The following is a 19,408-nucleotide window of genomic DNA, read 5'->3' as shown; positions in this document are numbered from 1 at the left end:
AAACCGTTTAACCATATGTCATCACTTTTCCACTTGTTCAAAATTAATAAATAATGATTTTTTTTTAAAGACTTTATATCTATTGCACTCAGCAAACAAATTATAGAAGATTACCTATTTTAGAATTATTTTTCATAAATAAATGAAAGTAATTTACATTGAAGTTGTCCCTTTTACCCGTTCGTGAGTGTAAAGTGTGTCAGGCTAGCCTTCCGCGCCCTGCAGTGACGTTTGCATCAGCGAGAGTGACCGGAGTCTGAACGCGCGGCGGAGCGGCGGGACACGGTGAGTGAACTGTTAACGAATTCCCGAACCTCCGCGGCCCGGCACGGTCATTCACAGTTACATTCACAAGCTCGGGTACTATACAGCGAGTGCTGGGTTTGGGAGGAAGGCCGCTCAACAAAACCTCGCGTAACGAACATGCTAAGGTGCTAACGCGAGCTAATGCAGCGCAGGCCGGGTGACTGAGCAGAATTAACCCGCACAGCAGCGCTGCTGCTCTTAGGAGCTCACACGAAACACCGGTGCGTTTACAGGCCATGGTCTCTGCTGTGAGCAGACGAAAACAAACACCTGTCCGCATGTTAACGGTGAAATATTTGACCTGTGCGCGTTAAATGGGATTACTTAGTACCGGTTGAAACGTTAAACTCTGTGTGTTTATATTTAAACTGCTTTTTGATGCACATATGAACTTTCAGTATCCACACTAGCATACAGTCTCACTCGACAAGTGACCAAAATGACATTACAGCTGTTAGTGTAGAGCAGTGGTTCCCAGTCATGGTCCTGGAGAACCCCCAACACTGCACATTTTAGATGTCTCCCTATTCAAACACACCTGATTCAGCTCATCAGCTCGTTACCTAAGACTCTTAAGACCTCAAATGTGTGTCAGGTAAGAGAGACACCAAAAGCGTGCAGTGTTGGGGGTTCTCCGGGACCAGGATTGGGAACCTTTGGTCTAGTGCAGTGGTTCTCAACTCCAGGCCTCGGGACCCACTGCTCTGCACATTTTGAATGTTTCTGAATCTGACACACTCAGTTCAGTTCACGGATCTCTCTCCTAATGAGCTGATGATCTGAATCTAAACTATAATTTGTTTCGTTGGGCCAACTCAAACAAACTCTTCCCGAAGAATAAACATAATTAATAACTCAAAGTGGATTGTGATTGACATTTATACCTTCATTTGGACCTGTCTGAATTTACGCAGGACTTTTCTAGAAATGTATATCTCAAAAAAATATACATATCATGTATATCAAAATATAAAGTTAATCTCACACACTGAAAAAAACAAAAAAATATAAATAAAAATTGCTTATTTACTGAACAAGATGAGATTTTAGGAGGCTAAGACAGTATGGAATTAATTTTGTGTCAGTAAAAATGAATGTAACTTATGAAAATATAAATTGAAACTGACAAAAATGTCTTTGAAACTGAAAAAATAAATAAATCGCAGGCAAAATCTTTGACTTCGTTTTTAATACACTGCATGTTGTGTTGTTTTTTTCCTCTTTCTTTCACTGATCTGTACTTACAAATGCACTTCCAGGGTTTTCATTTACGCTTCAGGGTAGGGTTGCACCAGCCATTTGTAAGTTCTGACTTAAATTAGAATGTTAAGTCCACACTAAAGGCTCAGTAAATACTAGCTAGTTTGTAACTAAATCAATTTGGTTGCACCAGTTGTACATCAGGCAGGATGTAGCTAGTAGTTTGTAAGCTCTCTGTAAAGTAATGCATACTCATAATATGAGGTTTACTCTAAAAAAGAAAACAAAGTATGTTTATTAGGGGCTAGCAGTGGTGTGTTAGCGGCTTTTTCATTTTAGTGATATAAAGATAGGAGTTTGGTTTTTAAATTTTATCTGTATTTATCTGCTGCTACTATGTCGAAATAAGCTTTTAGGAGCGCCAGAGAAAATGAAGGTCTATTGAGGTTTAATTATTACATATAATACTGAAAATATTGTATAATGTCCATTTTTTTCTGAGGATATTTTTTTATTCCTGATGATTCTTTTGCATTCTAGGGTCTAATTAGGTTATTCTGTTACAATTTAAAGAGACTACTAGTATCATGTACATGTGTGTGATATATTCAGACGTCAAGAAAATCTCACTCCAACCATGCAATCAAGGTTGAAAACCCTGCTGAATCCTAAGTGAAACCCACTTAGCATTTGCACTTAGACCATCACAATTAATGATCACTTAATTCTGAAAAATTCAAACTTTACATATGAATCTGAAAATTCATTTCATTACATATTCCACTCAAAGAATGTTCTTGCTGCCAATGAAAAAGCATGATAAAAAAGGGTTTACATTTCCAAAGTTGACAGCGCTCTGGGGATCAGGCAGTGATTGACAGCACTCTTGTAAAATGGCATCAGTCATTGTCAGATACTGGGGGGAAATATGATCTAATCGAAGCAAATATGATCTAATTGAAGACTGTAATTATATCTAGATAAGCATTATATGTAGCGTAAATGAAAACTTCAGAAGTGTACATGAAAACTCCGGAAGTGCATTTGTAAGTACAGATGAGTGAAATAAAGAGGAGAAAACAGCAAAACGTGCAGTGTATTAAAAAAAGAAGTCACAGATTTTGCCTGCAATTTATTTATTTATTTTTAAGTTTCAAAGACATTTTATTCGGTTTCACTTTATATTTTCATGTAAGTTTATTGAAAAGTTACATTCACAAAAGTAATTCCATAGGACAGGATGACAAGGTAGTTGACTAGTGGAAGTTTTTGATGTGTATGGAAATGTAGTTTAAAGTCACCAAGAAATCACAATGATTTTTGGGGAATATTTGTTTTTCATAAATGATAATTGCATGGATTATGCACTCAACAACATTTCTTCTCTGATGCTGGATGGGACATTCATTCCTCTCCTCCAGTGACATGTCACTCACATGCGATCTCCGCAATTACAGTAGAAAACAATTCCTGATGGACAAAATCAACGAGGCCTAACTTCTTAAATTTTCCTCATTCAAGAAGCCGTTTTTTATCTGATTTAATTGCTTCAGGCTGAATGAACTGGTGCATTAGCATAGCATCAGTTGGATCTGCAGGCAGTAGATAAGCTTTTGTTTGGTCATTTGGATGCATTTGTATCCTTGATCACAGTGGAATTTAAAGTGCACTCTGAATGATCTCAAATAGCCCTGTAAAACACTCATGTTATCAGAGAAAATAATTGTGGTTTCATGGTGACTTCAGAGCAGCATTAAAAAAAATCTAGATTTAAATAATGTAGGCAACAGGGCGCTGTATGACTTCATACCTAGTAAGCCATGAAAATCTTTATAAAATAGTGGTATAAATATTGTTAACATTTATGGTTCTGAAAACCTAAGTGTGCTAACCACAGAAGAAAACCAAAAGCCTGTTGAGAGCTTCAAACCTTGCACTGATGAATAATAAGTGTGTGTGCATGCTGTGATTGAATCTAGCAGGCCTCAACAGAGAGACCCACCATGCGTGAATATAAGCTTGTGGTCCTGGGCTCTGGAGGCGTGGGGAAGTCTGCACTGGTAACTTCAGCATTATTAAAGTCTACACATTACTGTATTATAAATGGGCATTATATACAGTATCTGAAGGTATCTGTAGTGTTTTTCTCTCTAGTCTGTATTTATTTGGTTTGATTGAGATTCTGGTCTTTTACAGACAGTTCAGTTTGTACAGGGAATATTTGTTGAAAAATATGATCCCACAATAGAAGACTCGTATAGAAAGGTAAGTAAACCATTTTGGTATAGCTGTATTAATACTCCATATAGGATTATACGCTAATGCAGTACTGACTCCCTCTCTCTGTTTTTTTTTTTTTTTTTTTTTTTTTTCAGCAAGTTGAGGTTGATGGGCAGCAATGTATGCTCGAGATCCTGGACACTGCAGGCACAGTGGGTTTAAAATGATGCATGAACTCCCTTTTGGCAATTAGTTAATTAGTCTTCCATGTGAACTCAATAGATTATTGATTGTTTGCCTACAGGAGCAGTTCACAGCGATGAGGGACCTGTACATGAAGAATGGGCAGGGTTTCGCTCTGGTTTACTCCATCACAGCACAGTCCACCTTCAATGACCTGCAGGACCTACGAGAGCAGATTCTGAGAGTGAAGGACACAGAGGATGTGAGTCACTTTTAATAATAATTCATTATTAGTATTATTATTATTATTATTATTATAAGTGGTGCTAGCTTTGGCAAATGACAAATCATTATAAAAATCATTGTATAAAAAAAAAGAAAAAAAAAAGAAAACCGTGAACTGATGTCAGCCATAGCTAGCAAGTTCTAACCAGCAAAGGCAAAACTAATAAAGCACAAAAGGGATTTATTTTTACTGAGATAAGAGCTTTGAGACATGCATGAAATTTGCAGAAGCTGTATTCACACTTTGGTACACCACACTACCTTATCAGAGCACCCACATTTTGTATTTACAGCTCTTGCTCATCAGGGATGGCAATTTCTGTTCTCTAAACATTAAGTATGCATATTGATATTCAGCAGATCATACTGTTGAAATGTTTGGGGTAGGTAAGATAAAAAAAAAATTGAAGGAAGTCTCTTATGCTCAACAAGACTGCATTTATTTTATCAAAACTACAGTAAAACACTAATATTGAGAAATGTTATTTCAAGTTAAAAGAACTGTTTTCTGTTGTACTATACTTAAAAATGTAATTTAGTCCTATGATAGCAAAGCTGAATTTTCAGCAGTCATTACACCACTCTTCAGTGTCACGTGATCCTTCAGAAATCAGTCTAATATGTTGGTGATCAAGAAACATTTTTTGTTAATATCAGTGTTGAAACAGTTGTGCTACTTAATTTTTATTGTGAAAATTGTTACTATTTTTTTTTCAAGATCCTTTGAATAGAAAGTTTCAAAGAACAGCTTTTATTAGAAATGCAAATCTTTTGTAGCATCTTTAACATCTAACATCATGTATCTTTACTGCCACCTCTGAACAATTAAAAGCATCCTTGCTAAATAAAATCATTAATTTTTTTTTTTTTAATTGCATTGACCCCAAACATTTGAACAGTACTGTGTTTATGAATCCATGTTACATGAGCATGTGTTTTGTGCCTCTAAATAAGATCTTTTCAAATCAATCAAGCTAAAATCAAATGTTTCAATGTTTCTTTGAACTGTCAGTGAGTGTGGTTTCCCATTTAAACCAGATGCAAACACAGTACACACACTCATCTGATGTCTCTCTCTCTGCTGTATAGGTGCCAATGATCTTGGTTGGAAATAAGTGTGATTTAGAGGATGAGAGGGTGGTTGGGAAGGAGCAGGGTCAGAATCTTGCTCGTCAGTGGAGTAATTGTGCCTTTCTAGAATCTTCTGCCAAATCAAAGATCAACGTCAATGAGGTGAGTCACAGTTAAAAAAAAAAGCACATGCACCAGGTCAAATACGTACAGTCCTCTAATAAAAGTCCTTTGTGTGTTTTTGTCTGTGTATATCAGATCTTTTATGACCTGGTAAGACAGATAAACAGAAAGACGCCGGTGGAGAAGAGAGCGAAAAAGAAGTCAAACTGCATCCTGCTGTAACACAACTGCATCACTGCAGCAGCTCTGAGCCAGGTAGTCAATCAGAAGTTCATTAGGAATCAGTACATGCGCTATTAAGAACTCCTTTCATCCATGATCAATGATAAAGCTCCGTGATGTCTACTAGGGATGCACAAAATACTGGTTATTGAATGATAAATGCTTGATTAAATGGTTAAAGCTTTTTTTTGTAATTAGGAGGATGTTTTAAGCTATGAATATTGTAGGATGTTTTAATGTGATAGAGGCCACGTGTGTTAAAAGATCAGTGAAAATTTTATTTCTGATGTCATGACCCATTTAATATCAGTGGATCTTTAATATCTGTGGAGATACCTGGAGAAAGCTATCAATAAGCATTCCCATTCATCTTATTGGCATTATTTGCATCTTGCTGCACCATTAAAAAACAGCACCACTTGCTGGAGCTTCAGCATTGTTGCATTTAGTGCAAGACTTGTATGTCCTGTGATTCTAAACCAACTTTTTGGCTCTGCAGAGGGGTTACTTGAGATGGATGACATGGTTTTTTCCCCTCTCATTCTTTTTAGATTGCCAAAATGAAGAACTGTTGCCCAGCTGACCAACATTCTGGTTCCTCTCTATAGTTATTGGCCAAACAATTATTAAGGCAGAACACCGGACTCCTCAACTAAAACACAGACTTGACAGAAAAAGAGAGATACAGCCTCTGCCTTTTCTTCCAGAATAGTCTTGAAAATGTTCTTCCACCCGCTCCTGGACTACTGTTTTTTTTTTCTAAAGGAGATTCCACAATAAGGATCTGTGTCAGAGCAGAAGCTCCGTCTGCGACATGGTAAAGTGGGGTTAGACACTCTGGGAGAGGGTTCAGGACTTTCTTAATGCCTACAGAGAGAATGGGGACATTTCAAAAACATGCTTATGTTTGTAAAATGATCAGAAATGTTTTTTTTTTCTTATAATGTTTGGACTATCACTAATCATTTGTATAGAGAAGAAGCTGTGTCCTTCATTCATCAAAACATTTTCCTGAGTGACTTTGAACACTCACTGCTTTATATTCCCTTTAATATGCTTAGATCCTTATTTCCTTTTATCTAAACAAACTGAAAAATTACATATGTCCTTTTTTCTTTTGGTGGTAAGGTTAATATGAGACATATGGATCTGTCTGTCTTCAAGATAAAGATATTTTGTGCTGAAGCCAATGCATTTGTTTTTTTCACAATCAAAATTACATTAATGTTTCCAGCAAATGAACTTTTAGTATATTTTCTTCCTTTTTTCCCTTGGTTGTATTTTGTGGTAGGCTGTAGCTCAGCCTGGGATAAATATCAGCCGTTTTGTGCCTGAGCAGGAGAAGGATGAATTCAGATCTCTATTGCAGAGATGACTTCTCCTCCGATAACCGTTAAACCAATAATCAATAGTCAGTTCTTGACACTTCATTTGCCAAGTTAAAGTTGATGTGTCAGATGTTTTATTTTAGCTTTCATTGTTCTGCTCCATGGTTTTCTTGAGCATTTTAAACAAAGTGTCTGGCTAGCTTTTGATTTGTTTTTAAAGTAATGTGTGCTTTATGATTTTTTCTTTTTTTTTTACATAGATTTAAATAAATGTATTTCATATTGATGTGGTGTTTTATGTGTATTTTTATATTACCATTCCTTACCAACATAGACCATTATAGAGAAACAGTTTTTCAGTGTGGCTCACGTTGTGTACTGTAGATACAGATATAACACAAAGCCATCTTAATAATTCCACTTATCTTACATTTTTCTACAAAGCTCCTTGCAGATTTGGAATGCAACAAATATAGGTGATTCATACTTGCTGCACACCAGACTTCATACTGCATAAAAAAAATTAAAAAAAAAGATTTATAAAGATTCATGATCAGGTGTGACAAAAGCAAATATTCCTGATTCATAAGACTTGAATGGAATATCCTGTCCCTTTTTAAAATTTACTCTTATAGGCCTACAGGAACTGTGAAATTTTATTTATTTATTTATTCTTTTATTTAAAAAAAAAAACAGTATCCCACATCACTTCATGTATTAAATAGGCTCTGAAAACAGGTATAGAGACTATTGCAGGACCAACAGCCATATATTTATATCTATTACAGATAACATGAAGGTGCTGAGAAAACAGGCAGGTATTTGAATTTGCTCAGTTTTCATTTTTTTGCATAGCAGTTTAGCATCATTGCATAGTTTTTCTGTCCAATACAAAGCAGGTTTATGCTTGCAAAGCTAACACATGAGTAAGACATTTGTGAAAAAGCACCAATCAGGACTTTTTCATAGAATGACTGACAGTTAGGCCTAAACCTAAACATAGATACATCAGCAGAAACAGCATTTGGCTCTCAAGGGATCTCACAGAAACACAGTAGGGCAACACAATGTGCCTGTATTAATACAGCATTAATACTTTGCTCTGCCATGCTTACATCACCAAAAAACAAACAAAAAACATACAAATGCGTTCCAGAAATGTTTACCTAACATATCTTTGGAATCAATAGTTTCAGGAGTGCTACTCCTCTCACTTGAGGGAGAAGGACAATATTACCTCTACATCGGCAAGTGGCAAGCCAGTCTGTTGTGAATGGTGTTTATCTCTCAACTTTTACAGGTTGCTTCACATTTAGTTTACATGTTTACCATGAAATTTTTTTTTTCTTCTTTTTTTTCAGATGTAGTTATTTGGGTTTGGTGTTCAAAATATAGTTTTGTTTAGACTACGTTCGACTTGAATATGACACAATAACAAATGGCTGACTTTCCTAGGTGCATTGAAAGGCAGCATCGTGATTTGAAAATCACTTTTAAGACAATTTTGATCATAAAGTCCACTTATTATGTCTAACAATTGATAATAATATATGTAACAGTATCTTCCATGTAGAATTATATCAGACCCACACAGCTGAGCTGTAATCAAACACAGATGGATGCTTCTCTACAATCTCCGCCCATCCTCTGTCTATCAAACCCTCTGAGCCCTCTTGTTGGATGGGTGTGTTTTTCTTCTTAATTCCTCTTGTTCTTGCCCAGAATGGCTTGCTGACATCTGATTTTGACTTTCTGCATGTGATCTTCGGTTGTTTACAGACATCTGTTGTTTTGCTTTCTTGGTGGTGCAGTGGCCGAACGCGGCGTAGGACCCGTTTGAAGATGCCTGCTGTTAGTGAGAGTTTCCTGGAGAGATCTTGAGAGTGACTGCTAGATGATGACTCCGAAAATGTGTCTTTAAGAATCAAGTCATTCTGCTCCTTACCTGCTGTCTGGCCTCCAACATCAGGCAGGTCCAGCCAGTTCCCGACCAAATCAGCAAAAACATTGTCGCCCAGTACCAATGGCTGTCTGTTTCTACTGTGGTTCATCAATGAGGCTGTCCAATCGGTGGAGTCATCAATATCGTATGAGGAGAAATTACCGGTTGTGTCTTCCTGAGAGGAAAAAGAGGAAGAAGTGCTCAGACTTCCTCTGTAAACCCTCCTGCGTTCATGTACCGTGTGAGTACGGCGGTTCTCTGCTGGATAACTAGTGAGGAACAAAGACGGTTCCATGATAAGCTCAGTCTTGAAACATTCTTTTGAAAGAATTTCTTCTGGATTCTGTGTTTGGTTCAGGTGGGTTATTCTTGAGCTGTGGTTTATCTGATCGAGCATTGTGTGAGTGTATGAAGAGGCCTGGCTCGTGTTACTGGAGAACTCCAGCTCCTTCAGTGCAGTCTGGACCTGCAAGAGTTTGAGCTCCTGGAGAGCACCGATCACAGAATTCATCTGAGCTTGGAGACCCTCATCTGACTGCCGCAAACAATCCTAATGGGAAAGGCAAGAGAGCAAGTACTATATAGACATAATAAAGCAATTAACAATGAAATATGTTGTGACCGAGGAATAATGCTTATCTCACACTCACTTCACAGTAATTATTAAAAATCAGTATTACACCAAACAGTCTGCAGTTTCTGCCCAGTGTGCCATCACAGATACCTGGCTCAGCATCTGCTGACAAGAATGCAGATGTTTGTTTTCTTTTTCCTTGTCACAGCCTCCAATTAATTAAAGCATGATTTCCATTAAAGCTGAAACTACACTACTGATTGATCAAAAATGACAGTCAAGACATTTATATAAGTATAAAAAAATGTAATAAATGCTGTTCTTTAGATCTTTCTAATTACCAAAGAATCCTAAAAAAATCTATCACGGGTTTACACGATATTAAGCAGCACAACTATTTTCAGCATTAAAATTAATAAAATAATTTTATTGAGCACCAAATCAGCATATTAGAATTAGGATCATGTTTAATTACATGTTTATTATGTTTATTAATGTTATTTTTTGACAATTATGAACATATAAAGTTGTAAACATTGTAAAAGAGGTTGTAACAACATAGTTTTGTTAAATGTTCATGTGATTTATACGGAAAAGCAAAATGTATGTCTTTAAGCAAAGTTATGAGCCAAAATATTTATATACATGTTTGATATCCCATAACGAGTCTTTGTTTCATTGTATTTAAGCTATTTTTTATTTATTTATTCTATCTCTATACACTAAAAAAATGCCCTTTTCTTCTGTTATAGAATAAAACCACTGTGATCCTACCTTCTTTCACCCTGCAGTCCCTGTATTTCTTTCCTTCAGTCTTTCCTTCTCGTCTCACTCCCTGTTTTCTGTTCTTCTCTCTCTGGTGATTGATCACCAGCCAGTCTGAGCACAGCAGCACACCACTGATGCTTTTCTACAGTAGTGGTGTGTCTCAAGGCATGATGGGAGATGTAGGAGTTTATGTGGGTGAAATGACTAGACCAGGGGTCGGCAACCTTTTCGGCATGACGTGCCATTTTTAATTTTTCTGGTTAACCACTGTGCCAACCACGTCCCCTGGATCTTGTGTTCTGCAGTGAGGGGTTACTGATGTGCCCAGACAGACAGCAGTATTAACAAAGAGTATTGTATTAATCAGACACCACTGACCCCACCAACAAATGATTGATGTTGTGAGTAACATCCTTGTGGCCCTGTTTCCTCCTTTGGCAAGCACTCATTCTCTCACTCATTCATTTTCAGTCTCAATCATACAAATAAAGGTTATTTAAGTTAATATAACCTAAATAAATAAATAATTTAATTGCTATCTAGGATAAATAAATGAGATAAGTTGATCGTCAACAAAACGGGTCATGCTTTCACACCAGCGATGAATGGAGGGTTCACGCTTTAACTCAGATTTTAAGATTCACTCTGATTGGATATTAGAAGGAGGAATTCCGAACCTTAGACCATTAATAACTTTAAAATATATAATAGAACTGAAATATTAATAACAATATAGAATTTAATTCCTTGATGCCTTCCATCCAAAGCAGCAAATGTTGAATCGTCTTTAAACTTGCTGGGTCAAAATTTCAGACGACGTGTAATTAGTTTGTGGCAGGGAATGTATTTGATGTGGTATTCAAAGTTTGTTTTAATTTCAACTCAATTCAAACGTCTCCATAATTGTTTAATAATAGATACAACTCAACCCAGTGTGTTTGTCGCCCTCTGCAGGATGTTGCTGATACTTTAAGCGGCGTTTCTGTTTCTGTGCGCAAGAGGGCGAAGTGATTCACTTCTCAACTTATTTATTCAGCATCGAAGAACTGAACACGTGCGATAAAAGTATGGCGGCATCCAAGAACGCAGCGCATGAGCTGCAGTCCAGAACCCGGACAGAAGATGTTCTGATGACCGGGGGTGTCGAGTTCAGCTCTTTACTCCTCTCAAAACCTGTGCTTGAGGGGTTATCTGCCTCTGGCTTTCACAGACCGTCCCCCATCCAGCTGAAGGCAATCCCGCTGGGAAGATGTGGACTCGGTATGAGACCCGATGATACTAGAAAACAGTAACGTACCAAAACAAGCCTAAACCAACAGCCTTGCTGTAATTCACATACCAAAAACTGACTGCTCTTTCATGACAGGAGTGTAATGTGACGATCAAAAATATAGTGCATCAATGAAAACGTTGTGCCTGTATTTCATGCACCGGGAAATAATGTTGTTAATTGACGTTTTCTTCTGTCCAGATCTTATAGTTCAGGCCAAGTCTGGCACAGGAAAGACCTGTGTGTTCACCACCATCGCTTTGGACTCACTTATATTGGAAAACACAACCACACAGGTATTACTTTTTCCAATATGCAGCGGAATGTAATGTGTTACTAAATAATATTATATCCTCTAAGAATTGTTTTTATATAAAACGGAATAAAGGAACTATGGAGATTTGAAAGTCTCGTCTATTTGCACTCAAAACACGAATGTGTGCCTGGCTGACATGTGCCCTTTCTTGTCCCATCAGGTGCTGGTTTTGGCCCCCACTCGGGAGATTGCGGTGCAGATTCATGCTGTTGTCATGGCGATAGGCAACGCTATGGAGGGCTTGGAGTGTCATGTATTCATCGGTGGGCGACCTGTCAGTCAAGACAGATTCCACCTGAAGAAATGCCACATTGCCATTGGTTCACCAGGTATGAGCTAGTTGAAATTCTTATTGGACAGATATGTTGGATGGATTATTATAACTGTAGCTAACTTTACTTAAGTTTAAGTTTGGATGAGCTAATACTGCATATTTAGATGTCTTTGTTCATGTTTAGTCTTGATAACCTTGTGGCTTCATTACTTAGTTATTTAAAGTGTTTATTGTGCCACTAACATCACCAACTTTTTTTCACTGAACCCTTCTCTGCTCTGCAATTGGTTGGCCTGTTAGATAGTCCCACACCAAACTGAACCATTGGTTGATGATTTGCTCTGGTCAGACCACTCAAATAAACAACTAAGTTCTATAGTTTCACTGAGCTGTAGTTTTCACACTTTTTGTGAAAATAAGTGGAGAGAGTGAAGTGATGTGTGGCCAAGTATGGTGACATACTCAGAAATTGTGCTCTGCATTTAACCCATCCAAGTTCACACACAGAGTAGTGAACACACACCCGGAGCAGTGGTCAGCCATATTGCTGTGGCGCCCGGGGAGCAGTTGGGGGTTCGGTGCCCTTCTCAAGGGTCTCACCTCAGTCATGGTATCGAGGGTGGAAGAGAGCGCTGGTTATTCACTCCCCTTACCGACAATTCCTGCTGGACCTGAAACTCGAACCCACAACCGGGTTACAACCGACTCTCTAGCCATTAGGCCACAACATCTTATAGCTATCAGTAACTTTTATGGCATCTAAAAGTTGGCATGAAGTTAGTGTATTGTGTATACAAATGTGTATTATTTATCTTACTATGAACAATTTATTCATTTTTCTTTCTTTTATTTTTCTTTTTTTAATCACAGCGTCTTGATACAGTCTTCCAAAATGACAGACTTCTGTCTGGTGACATTTAGCTGGACTCTCCAATAATTTAATCGACTTAAACTCCTTGTCTTTCTTACAATCAACTGCAAGCTCACATTCAGATCTGTCACTATCCAATCAACACCTAATGGATTGAACCAAGTACTGGCCTGATTTTAATTAATTTATTTTTTTGCCTTTTTAATGGGCCAGTTCATTTGGACCTTTGTATGTGGATGAAAATATCTGTTGCATTTAAAAAATGTTTGTAATATGCTATTTAAATATGTTCTTTATTAAATAGTTAGGTAAAGTGAGTTATTTGTCACTATCTAATTAGGGAATTGTCTGGAATTGTTTTTAGTAACTAGAGGTTTCTCTAATATAGAGTTTTCTTGTTTTTATTTTATAAGGCAGTGTTGATGAAGTTTTGTTGTATTTATAGGACGTATTAAGCAGCTAATTGAGATGGGAGCCCTGACTACGTCCTCCATTCGCTTGTTTGTTTTGGACGAGGCTGATAAGTTGCTGGAGGACAACAGCAGCAGCAGCTTTCAGGAGCAGATCAAGTAAGAGTTGAATAGGTGGTTCTGATTCAGAGACTTTTCTGTATTGTTATTCATCAGGTTTGAGTTAACTGATCTTTCTGTCTTTCTTAGCTGGATTTTCTCCTCTTTACCTGCAAACAAACAAATGTTGGCCCTTTCTGCCACTTACCCAGAATCTTTAGCACAGCATCTGTCAAGATACATGAGAGAGCCGACGTTTGTGCGACTAAACCAAACAGACCCCGGACTCCTTGGTCAGTCTGCAGTCCTGTCTGATTTGTTGATGCATTTCTTTCATGTGAATACGCTTTCAAATCTGAATTGAAACAGTTTTTGTTGTTCTTGTGTTATATTTTCTCCTCCAGGACTAAAGCAGTACTATAAAATCGTGCCATCTCATTCATTACCTCATAAAGTGTTTGAGGAGAAGGTTCAGAGTCTTCTTGAACTTTTCAGCAAAATCCCATTTAACCAAGCATTGGTATTCTCAAACCTCCATACAAGGCAAGAGCTGCCACAACTCCAATTTCTTCCATTATTCTGGAAATATGCTGATGTGTGTGATGAGAGTAACAGATTCTGTTACAGCACTGGCCATTATTATTATTCAAAGACTTTTATTAACAACAGAATTGTGATCTTTATTGAAAGTAATGAAAGACTGACTTGAGCTGTTGTTCTGCAGAGCTCAGCACCTGGCTGATATCCTCTCCTCTAAAGGTTTGCCTGCGGTCTGCATCTCAGGTGAGCTTCACCTGGGGTCTCTTTTAATACCTAGTGAAAGGTCTTACTGTATATTGAAGAGGCTTTTACTTCTAGGACAGCTTACTAATGCTAAGTAAATGATTTGAAATGAGCATGTTAAAATACTGCTCTGTCACTCCGAAACCTTTACAAATCCTTTGTTTCCATTTAGTGCTTTATATCATTCTTTAAAACTTTTTGAAATGTCAGTGGTTTGATTCTGTGGGTTTTATTTCAAGTGACTTAAAAGTATTAAATGTATGGTTGCAACTGATCTCAAGTCAGTTATATAATCTAAGTTCTTAAAAAGTCAATAGAATTTTTTTTATAAAAAAAAATTTTCTTTAAAAATACGATTACAAAAAAATTCTTAAAATTCTGACACTACTAAAAATACTTTTTTGGTACACAAAATAAGTACTACAAGTTAATAACAGACAATATAAGGGCCTTTCACACAGAACATGTTTTTTTGTTAAAAAGTATAAGACTGCAAGGTCTCTGTTTTTAAAAAGATGAACTTTTAACTTAAGCTCCGTTTTTTTTTTTTAACAGTCACATATATATATATATATATATATATATATATAAGCAATGGAAAAGCAGCACAGTGCCTCTGTAAGCAGCTTACTAGGTTTTGGATCAGAATGATATAATTTAGAACGTGGGCATGTGAATGAAGGCCCAAAAATGTATGTAAGTCATTATTAATGGTTATTATGTTTAAACCCCTTGATGTGTGTGTTTTGCATGTAGGTGGTTTAAGTCAGGATCAGAGGTTAGAGGCGATGTGGAAGCTGAAACAGTATCAGTGTCGAGTTTTAATATCCACTGATCTGGTGAGGCTCTGAACCTATTATGACACCTACACTGGAAAATACCCAATGTTTAATACCCAGGCAACATTTTATTTCTTATAAATCTCTCTCTTCCACAGACCTCACGTGGTATTGATGCCGAGAAGGTGAACTTGGTGATTAATCTGGATGTTCCTCAGGACTGGGAGACCTACATGCACCGTATTGGTCGTGCTGGACGATTTGGTGTGTCTAATTATAAAACAATTAAGCACCAATATATGTGAAGCCTCTACTCTGTGGTTTTAATTAATGTGTGTTTTGGACATTTACATGAGAGTGCTTGATCAGAAATCATCTGCTCTGAGACCGGGTCAGAGTCTGAAAGGGCAACTATGGCAATCAGTTTCATAATTAGCTGCTAGACACAAACACATCAAGAGCTTTTTAATGACTGCAGCACTCCAAAATCAGAATTCATAATTGGAACCTGAACGTGATGTTGTTGTGGACGAATTTAATCTTCATTCTCATTAGAATTTAGAAATGGATACGATCAACCGTGTCTTTCCTCTGATGGTGACCTTTGTCTGTTGTGTTTCAGGTACTCTGGGGGTTGCTGTAACCTACTGTTGCCATGGAGAGGAGGAGAACAAGATGATGGCCATCGCTCAGAAATGTTCTCTGAATCTCACTCATTTACCAGGTATGGAGAAAGACAGACTAATTAGTCATTTTTAAAGAAATATTCCAGGTTCTGTGCAAGTTAAGCTTAATTGATAGCATTTGTGGCATAATGTTGATTTTCACAAAAAATAATTTCCACTTTGGGTAACCGTGATGCACTCACAGTGGAAGTGAGTCCGGCCATTCTGTAAAGTCACTTTAGTATAATAGAAGTATAAATATATAAAAATTTATAGAAAGCGTAAATATAGTTATATAAAAATATCCAATAAAATACTAATTAAACAGTCACAATGTCACATAGTAACATAATATGCCTTGATTAAACTTGATTTTAGTGTTAAAAAACAGCTTGCTTACTGATCCCACTAAAGAGATATGGTGATGGTAATTAAAATGAGATGGGAGGAAAAATTATATTTTAATGCTTTTGCGGTCTCTCCGAAAACATTTGTGTTCACTTGCAAAACTTTTGCATCCCCCAAGAAACTTTGTGCATTAGCAAAACTTTTGTGATATTTTGTGATATTTGGGTCTTCTGCTGCTGTAGCCCATCTGCTTCAGGGTTCGACATGTTGTGTGTTCAGAGATGGTATTCTGCATACCTTGGTTGTAACGAGTGGTTATTGGAGTTAATGTTGCCTTTCTATCATCTCTAACCAGTCTGCCCATTCTCCTCTGACCCCTGACATCAACAAGGCATTTTCGTCCACACAACTGCCGCTCACTGGATATTTCCTCTTTTTCACACCATTCTCTGTAAATCCTAGAGATGGTTATGCGTGGAAATCCCAGTAGATCAGCAGTTTTTGAAACACTCAGACCAGCCCGTCTGGCACCAACCACCATTCCACGTTCAAAGTCACTTAAATCCCCTTTCTTCCCCATTCTGATGCTCGGTTTGAACTTCAGCAAGTCCTCTTCACCACATCTAGATGCCTAAATGCATTGAGTTGCTGCCATGTGATGTAGGTGTACCTAATAAAGTGGCCAGTGAGTGTGTGTGTGTGTATAGTCCTGTTCATTGTTGTTATTATTTGCGATTTCAAGAGGAAATCCTGCATTTATATGCGGATGTCACTCCCAAGACTCCCTCTTACGTCTATTAGCAGCATGAAAACATTTTTCAGATTGTGAATGAATTATCCAAGAAAGTGTGCACAGAGCACTCGCTTTATAATCACTAAAAAAAAGCTGTCCCTCATTTCAGTTTATCGCGATCTCACAAAGTTCCGTTTAGTTAAGCTTTCTAAATTGCACAATGAATCTTTTATTTATATTGTGTCTACACATAACTCAGCTCTGAACAAAAACTCATGCGTTTTGAGTGGTCAGTGGATATTCTAACTTAAACACCTCTGATTGGTAATTGTGTTCATGAAATCAACAGACATGTCTGTGATTGGCCACATTGCTCAATGCTGTAAAAACACGTAAATAAGAAATCTTTGAAGCCAGTCTCCAAAGTTTAAGAACAAATATGCATTGGAATCTGCCATTATCAACTTTCGTTTTATTGTTTATCTTGTTACTAAAATTACATTTGCTGGTTCCCACGTCCTTCTTCTGTGTCTTGAACTTTATATGTAGATTTTCCTTAAATTATCCTGCGCGACCCATTTTTTAAGTCTCAAAGTATACTTTGGGTGCTTGTGTTCTGTGACGGTCTGCACACTGTCCTTGTAATTTAATTTTTATCCCCGGACATCCAGAAAAAGTAGTATACTGTATCTGGGCCTTAAGGGGACTTTTCCTCCAAAGTTGCCATGGTAACACAATACTATGAACCCTAAAATGACTGTAAAAATGAATAAAGTGCCGGTTGAACTTTTATTGAACCTGGAATCTCCCTTTAACTTGGCGTGGAGGCTGTTAAGCATGTTTCCCTACCTTGTGTTACAGATCCAATCCCTCCAGGGATCATGGAAGAGGCTTGTGACTGGGACGTGATCATTGAACCTCCTTTAAAACCCACTCAAAAAACTCCTGACGTTTCCAAACCAGGGAAGAAGAAACAAGCTAAATCTGAGAAGCCGATGTTGAAACCCTCAAGAGAGCCTCACATCTCGAAGGTCATCCCTGAAAGGGCAACAAGTAATAAATCCTATAGTGGAGCTGAAATCAATGTTAAAAATCACTCAACCAAACCTGGGAGGCAAAAACCATTACAGTCTGCTACAAATCTCCAGCATGACTCGACTCCTACTCAGAGTGAACAGAATGACACCCTTCCTAGAATTCCTCCACTATCGTCATTTAAGTTGCATGCACAAAAAGTTATGACTTTCAGTGAGGCTGTGGCAGATTATGAGAACTTCATAACAGAAGGTCCGGGAAGATCTGTCGAATTCATTCACGAGTATGACGGATTCAACAGGAGTCGAGATGCAGTTAATGGACTGCATTACAGCCATGATGATGATGATGGTGATGATAATGATAAGGCTTGTAAATCATATGTTCTAGAAGAATCATACTCCCATCAAGATCTTCCTCCACCACAGGAGGTTTCAGAGTTGTCCTCTGAGCAGAAGACTCTTTCCGTGTCATCTGATGATTCTTCTTCAGAGTCTGAGATGGTGGTTGAGAGTGAGTCAAGCTCTTCTGTCCCCAGTCAGTCTTCACATTGCACACCTGCTCATCCAGACAATCGAGTCTCAGAATTGAATGAATTCCCTTTACCTTCGGCTAGAGTATTACAACAGACCAGCAGAAATGAGCAAAGGCCTAGTAAACCTCAATCCCAGAATCCTGCTAACCACCACAACCTTCCCCAGATACATAAGCCGGCCTCTAAATCCGGGAGGAAGGCTGCATCAGCAGGACAGAGTCGGAAAAAGAGAGAGACTGATGACCTGGAAGAGGAAGTGGCCAGGCAGGATTACTGGAGTTCATACAGAGCCTGGGTTGAATATTACAATTCCTATTATCACCGTTCCCCCTATAACTGGATAACTGCATTTTATATGAATTCTGTCTACATAAAAGAAATGATGAAGCACTGAAGTTGTTGGGATTGACTTTGAGCCTTGTAATGTTCTCATTTGCATTGTGTACATTCATGTAGTTCTCTAATAAAAATCATTCTTAAGATATGTGCAATCATTTGAAATATTTTGTTACAGTCTACTGCGGTTTTATTAAAATATCTTAAACTATCATTATGGAACATAACAAACATTTTACGTTAACATCGCATATGGAAACAAAACGTTTAGTGTTTTAGCCACAATCGGAGAAACCACGCCCACTAATCTTAACATCCTGCAGGATAATGGCACTAACAGCAATAAACCAGCGCTCTCCAGATCAACTGCAGACCTCCAACATAAGCGAAAGAGTAATTAATAATACAAGAATAATCGGATAGGTGACATTTCTAGACCAATCCATGAAAAGACAAGGATCATTTGAGCTATTTCATGCAGCCTTAGTATGCGGCTCGGTGGAATACTTGATTCTGTTCGGTCAAGTACGGCAGACAAATGTGTACATCGGTCCCACATGATCAGAATGTGTTCAACTGACACAGTTGTCCTCTTTTTCTCAATGACTTACTGCTTGCCAAACCAAAATATTTAATTCAAGTTAAGACTACTTAAAATAATCATGTTGATTAAATATATTATTTGTAATTCCTGGTGGTCATTACACAAATGCATTGTGTACTGTTAAAGTG

At 37.6% G+C, this 19,408-nt stretch overlaps 3 protein-coding genes across 4 annotated transcripts; 2 read left to right on the top strand and 1 right to left on the bottom strand.

Moving 5' to 3' along the window:
- The first annotated feature begins 152 nt into the window (after window positions 1-152).
- Window positions 153-7,225, top strand: LOC109095097 (ras-related protein Rap-1b-like). Of its 2 annotated transcripts, none has more exons than XM_042762386.1 (8): window positions 153-285; window positions 3,489-3,566; window positions 3,703-3,771; window positions 3,882-3,938; window positions 4,031-4,171; window positions 5,284-5,427; window positions 5,524-5,643; window positions 6,162-7,225. In XM_042762386.1, the coding sequence occupies exons 2-7, from the start codon at window positions 3,510-3,512 to the stop codon at window positions 5,608-5,610; spliced, it is 555 nt and encodes a 184-aa protein (XP_042618320.1). In that variant the 5' UTR covers window positions 153-285; window positions 3,489-3,509; the 3' UTR covers window positions 5,611-5,643; window positions 6,162-7,225. The 2 variants fall into 2 exon arrangements, with proteins under 2 accessions (XP_042618320.1, XP_042618321.1); XM_042762387.1 differs by having other exon boundaries at window positions 192-285; window positions 3,486-3,566.
- Window positions 7,226-7,643: 418 nt separating this feature from the next.
- Window positions 7,644-10,808, bottom strand: LOC122145998 (PAK4-inhibitor INKA2-like). The gene is made up of 3 exons (XM_042763035.1): window positions 10,802-10,808; window positions 9,531-9,616; window positions 7,644-9,430 (listed from the first exon to the last, which is right to left on the bottom strand). Exons 1-3 carry the CDS (start codon window positions 10,806-10,808, stop codon window positions 8,519-8,521), a joined length of 1,005 nt encoding a protein of 334 aa, XP_042618969.1. The 3' UTR covers window positions 7,644-8,518.
- Window positions 10,809-11,242: 434 nt separating this feature from the next.
- Window positions 11,243-18,824, top strand: LOC109078557 (probable ATP-dependent RNA helicase DDX20). Its single transcript, XM_042762375.1, has 11 exons — window positions 11,243-11,482; window positions 11,694-11,788; window positions 11,969-12,137; window positions 13,399-13,522; window positions 13,613-13,755; window positions 13,867-14,005; window positions 14,187-14,245; window positions 15,002-15,084; window positions 15,183-15,288; window positions 15,647-15,748; window positions 17,632-18,824. The coding sequence occupies exons 1-11, from the start codon at window positions 11,290-11,292 to the stop codon at window positions 18,732-18,734; spliced, it is 2,316 nt and encodes a 771-aa protein (XP_042618309.1). The 5' UTR covers window positions 11,243-11,289; the 3' UTR covers window positions 18,735-18,824.
- The last annotated feature ends 584 nt before the right edge of the window (window positions 18,825-19,408 follow it).

Source organism: Cyprinus carpio, chromosome A8 (genome assembly GCF_018340385.1).
Source record: "Cyprinus carpio isolate SPL01 chromosome A8, ASM1834038v1, whole genome shotgun sequence".
Lineage (NCBI taxonomy): Eukaryota > Metazoa > Chordata > Actinopteri > Cypriniformes > Cyprinidae > Cyprinus > Cyprinus carpio.
The sequence above is the reverse complement of the archived record's forward strand: the minus strand, read 5'-3'. Positions and strand labels throughout refer to the sequence as shown.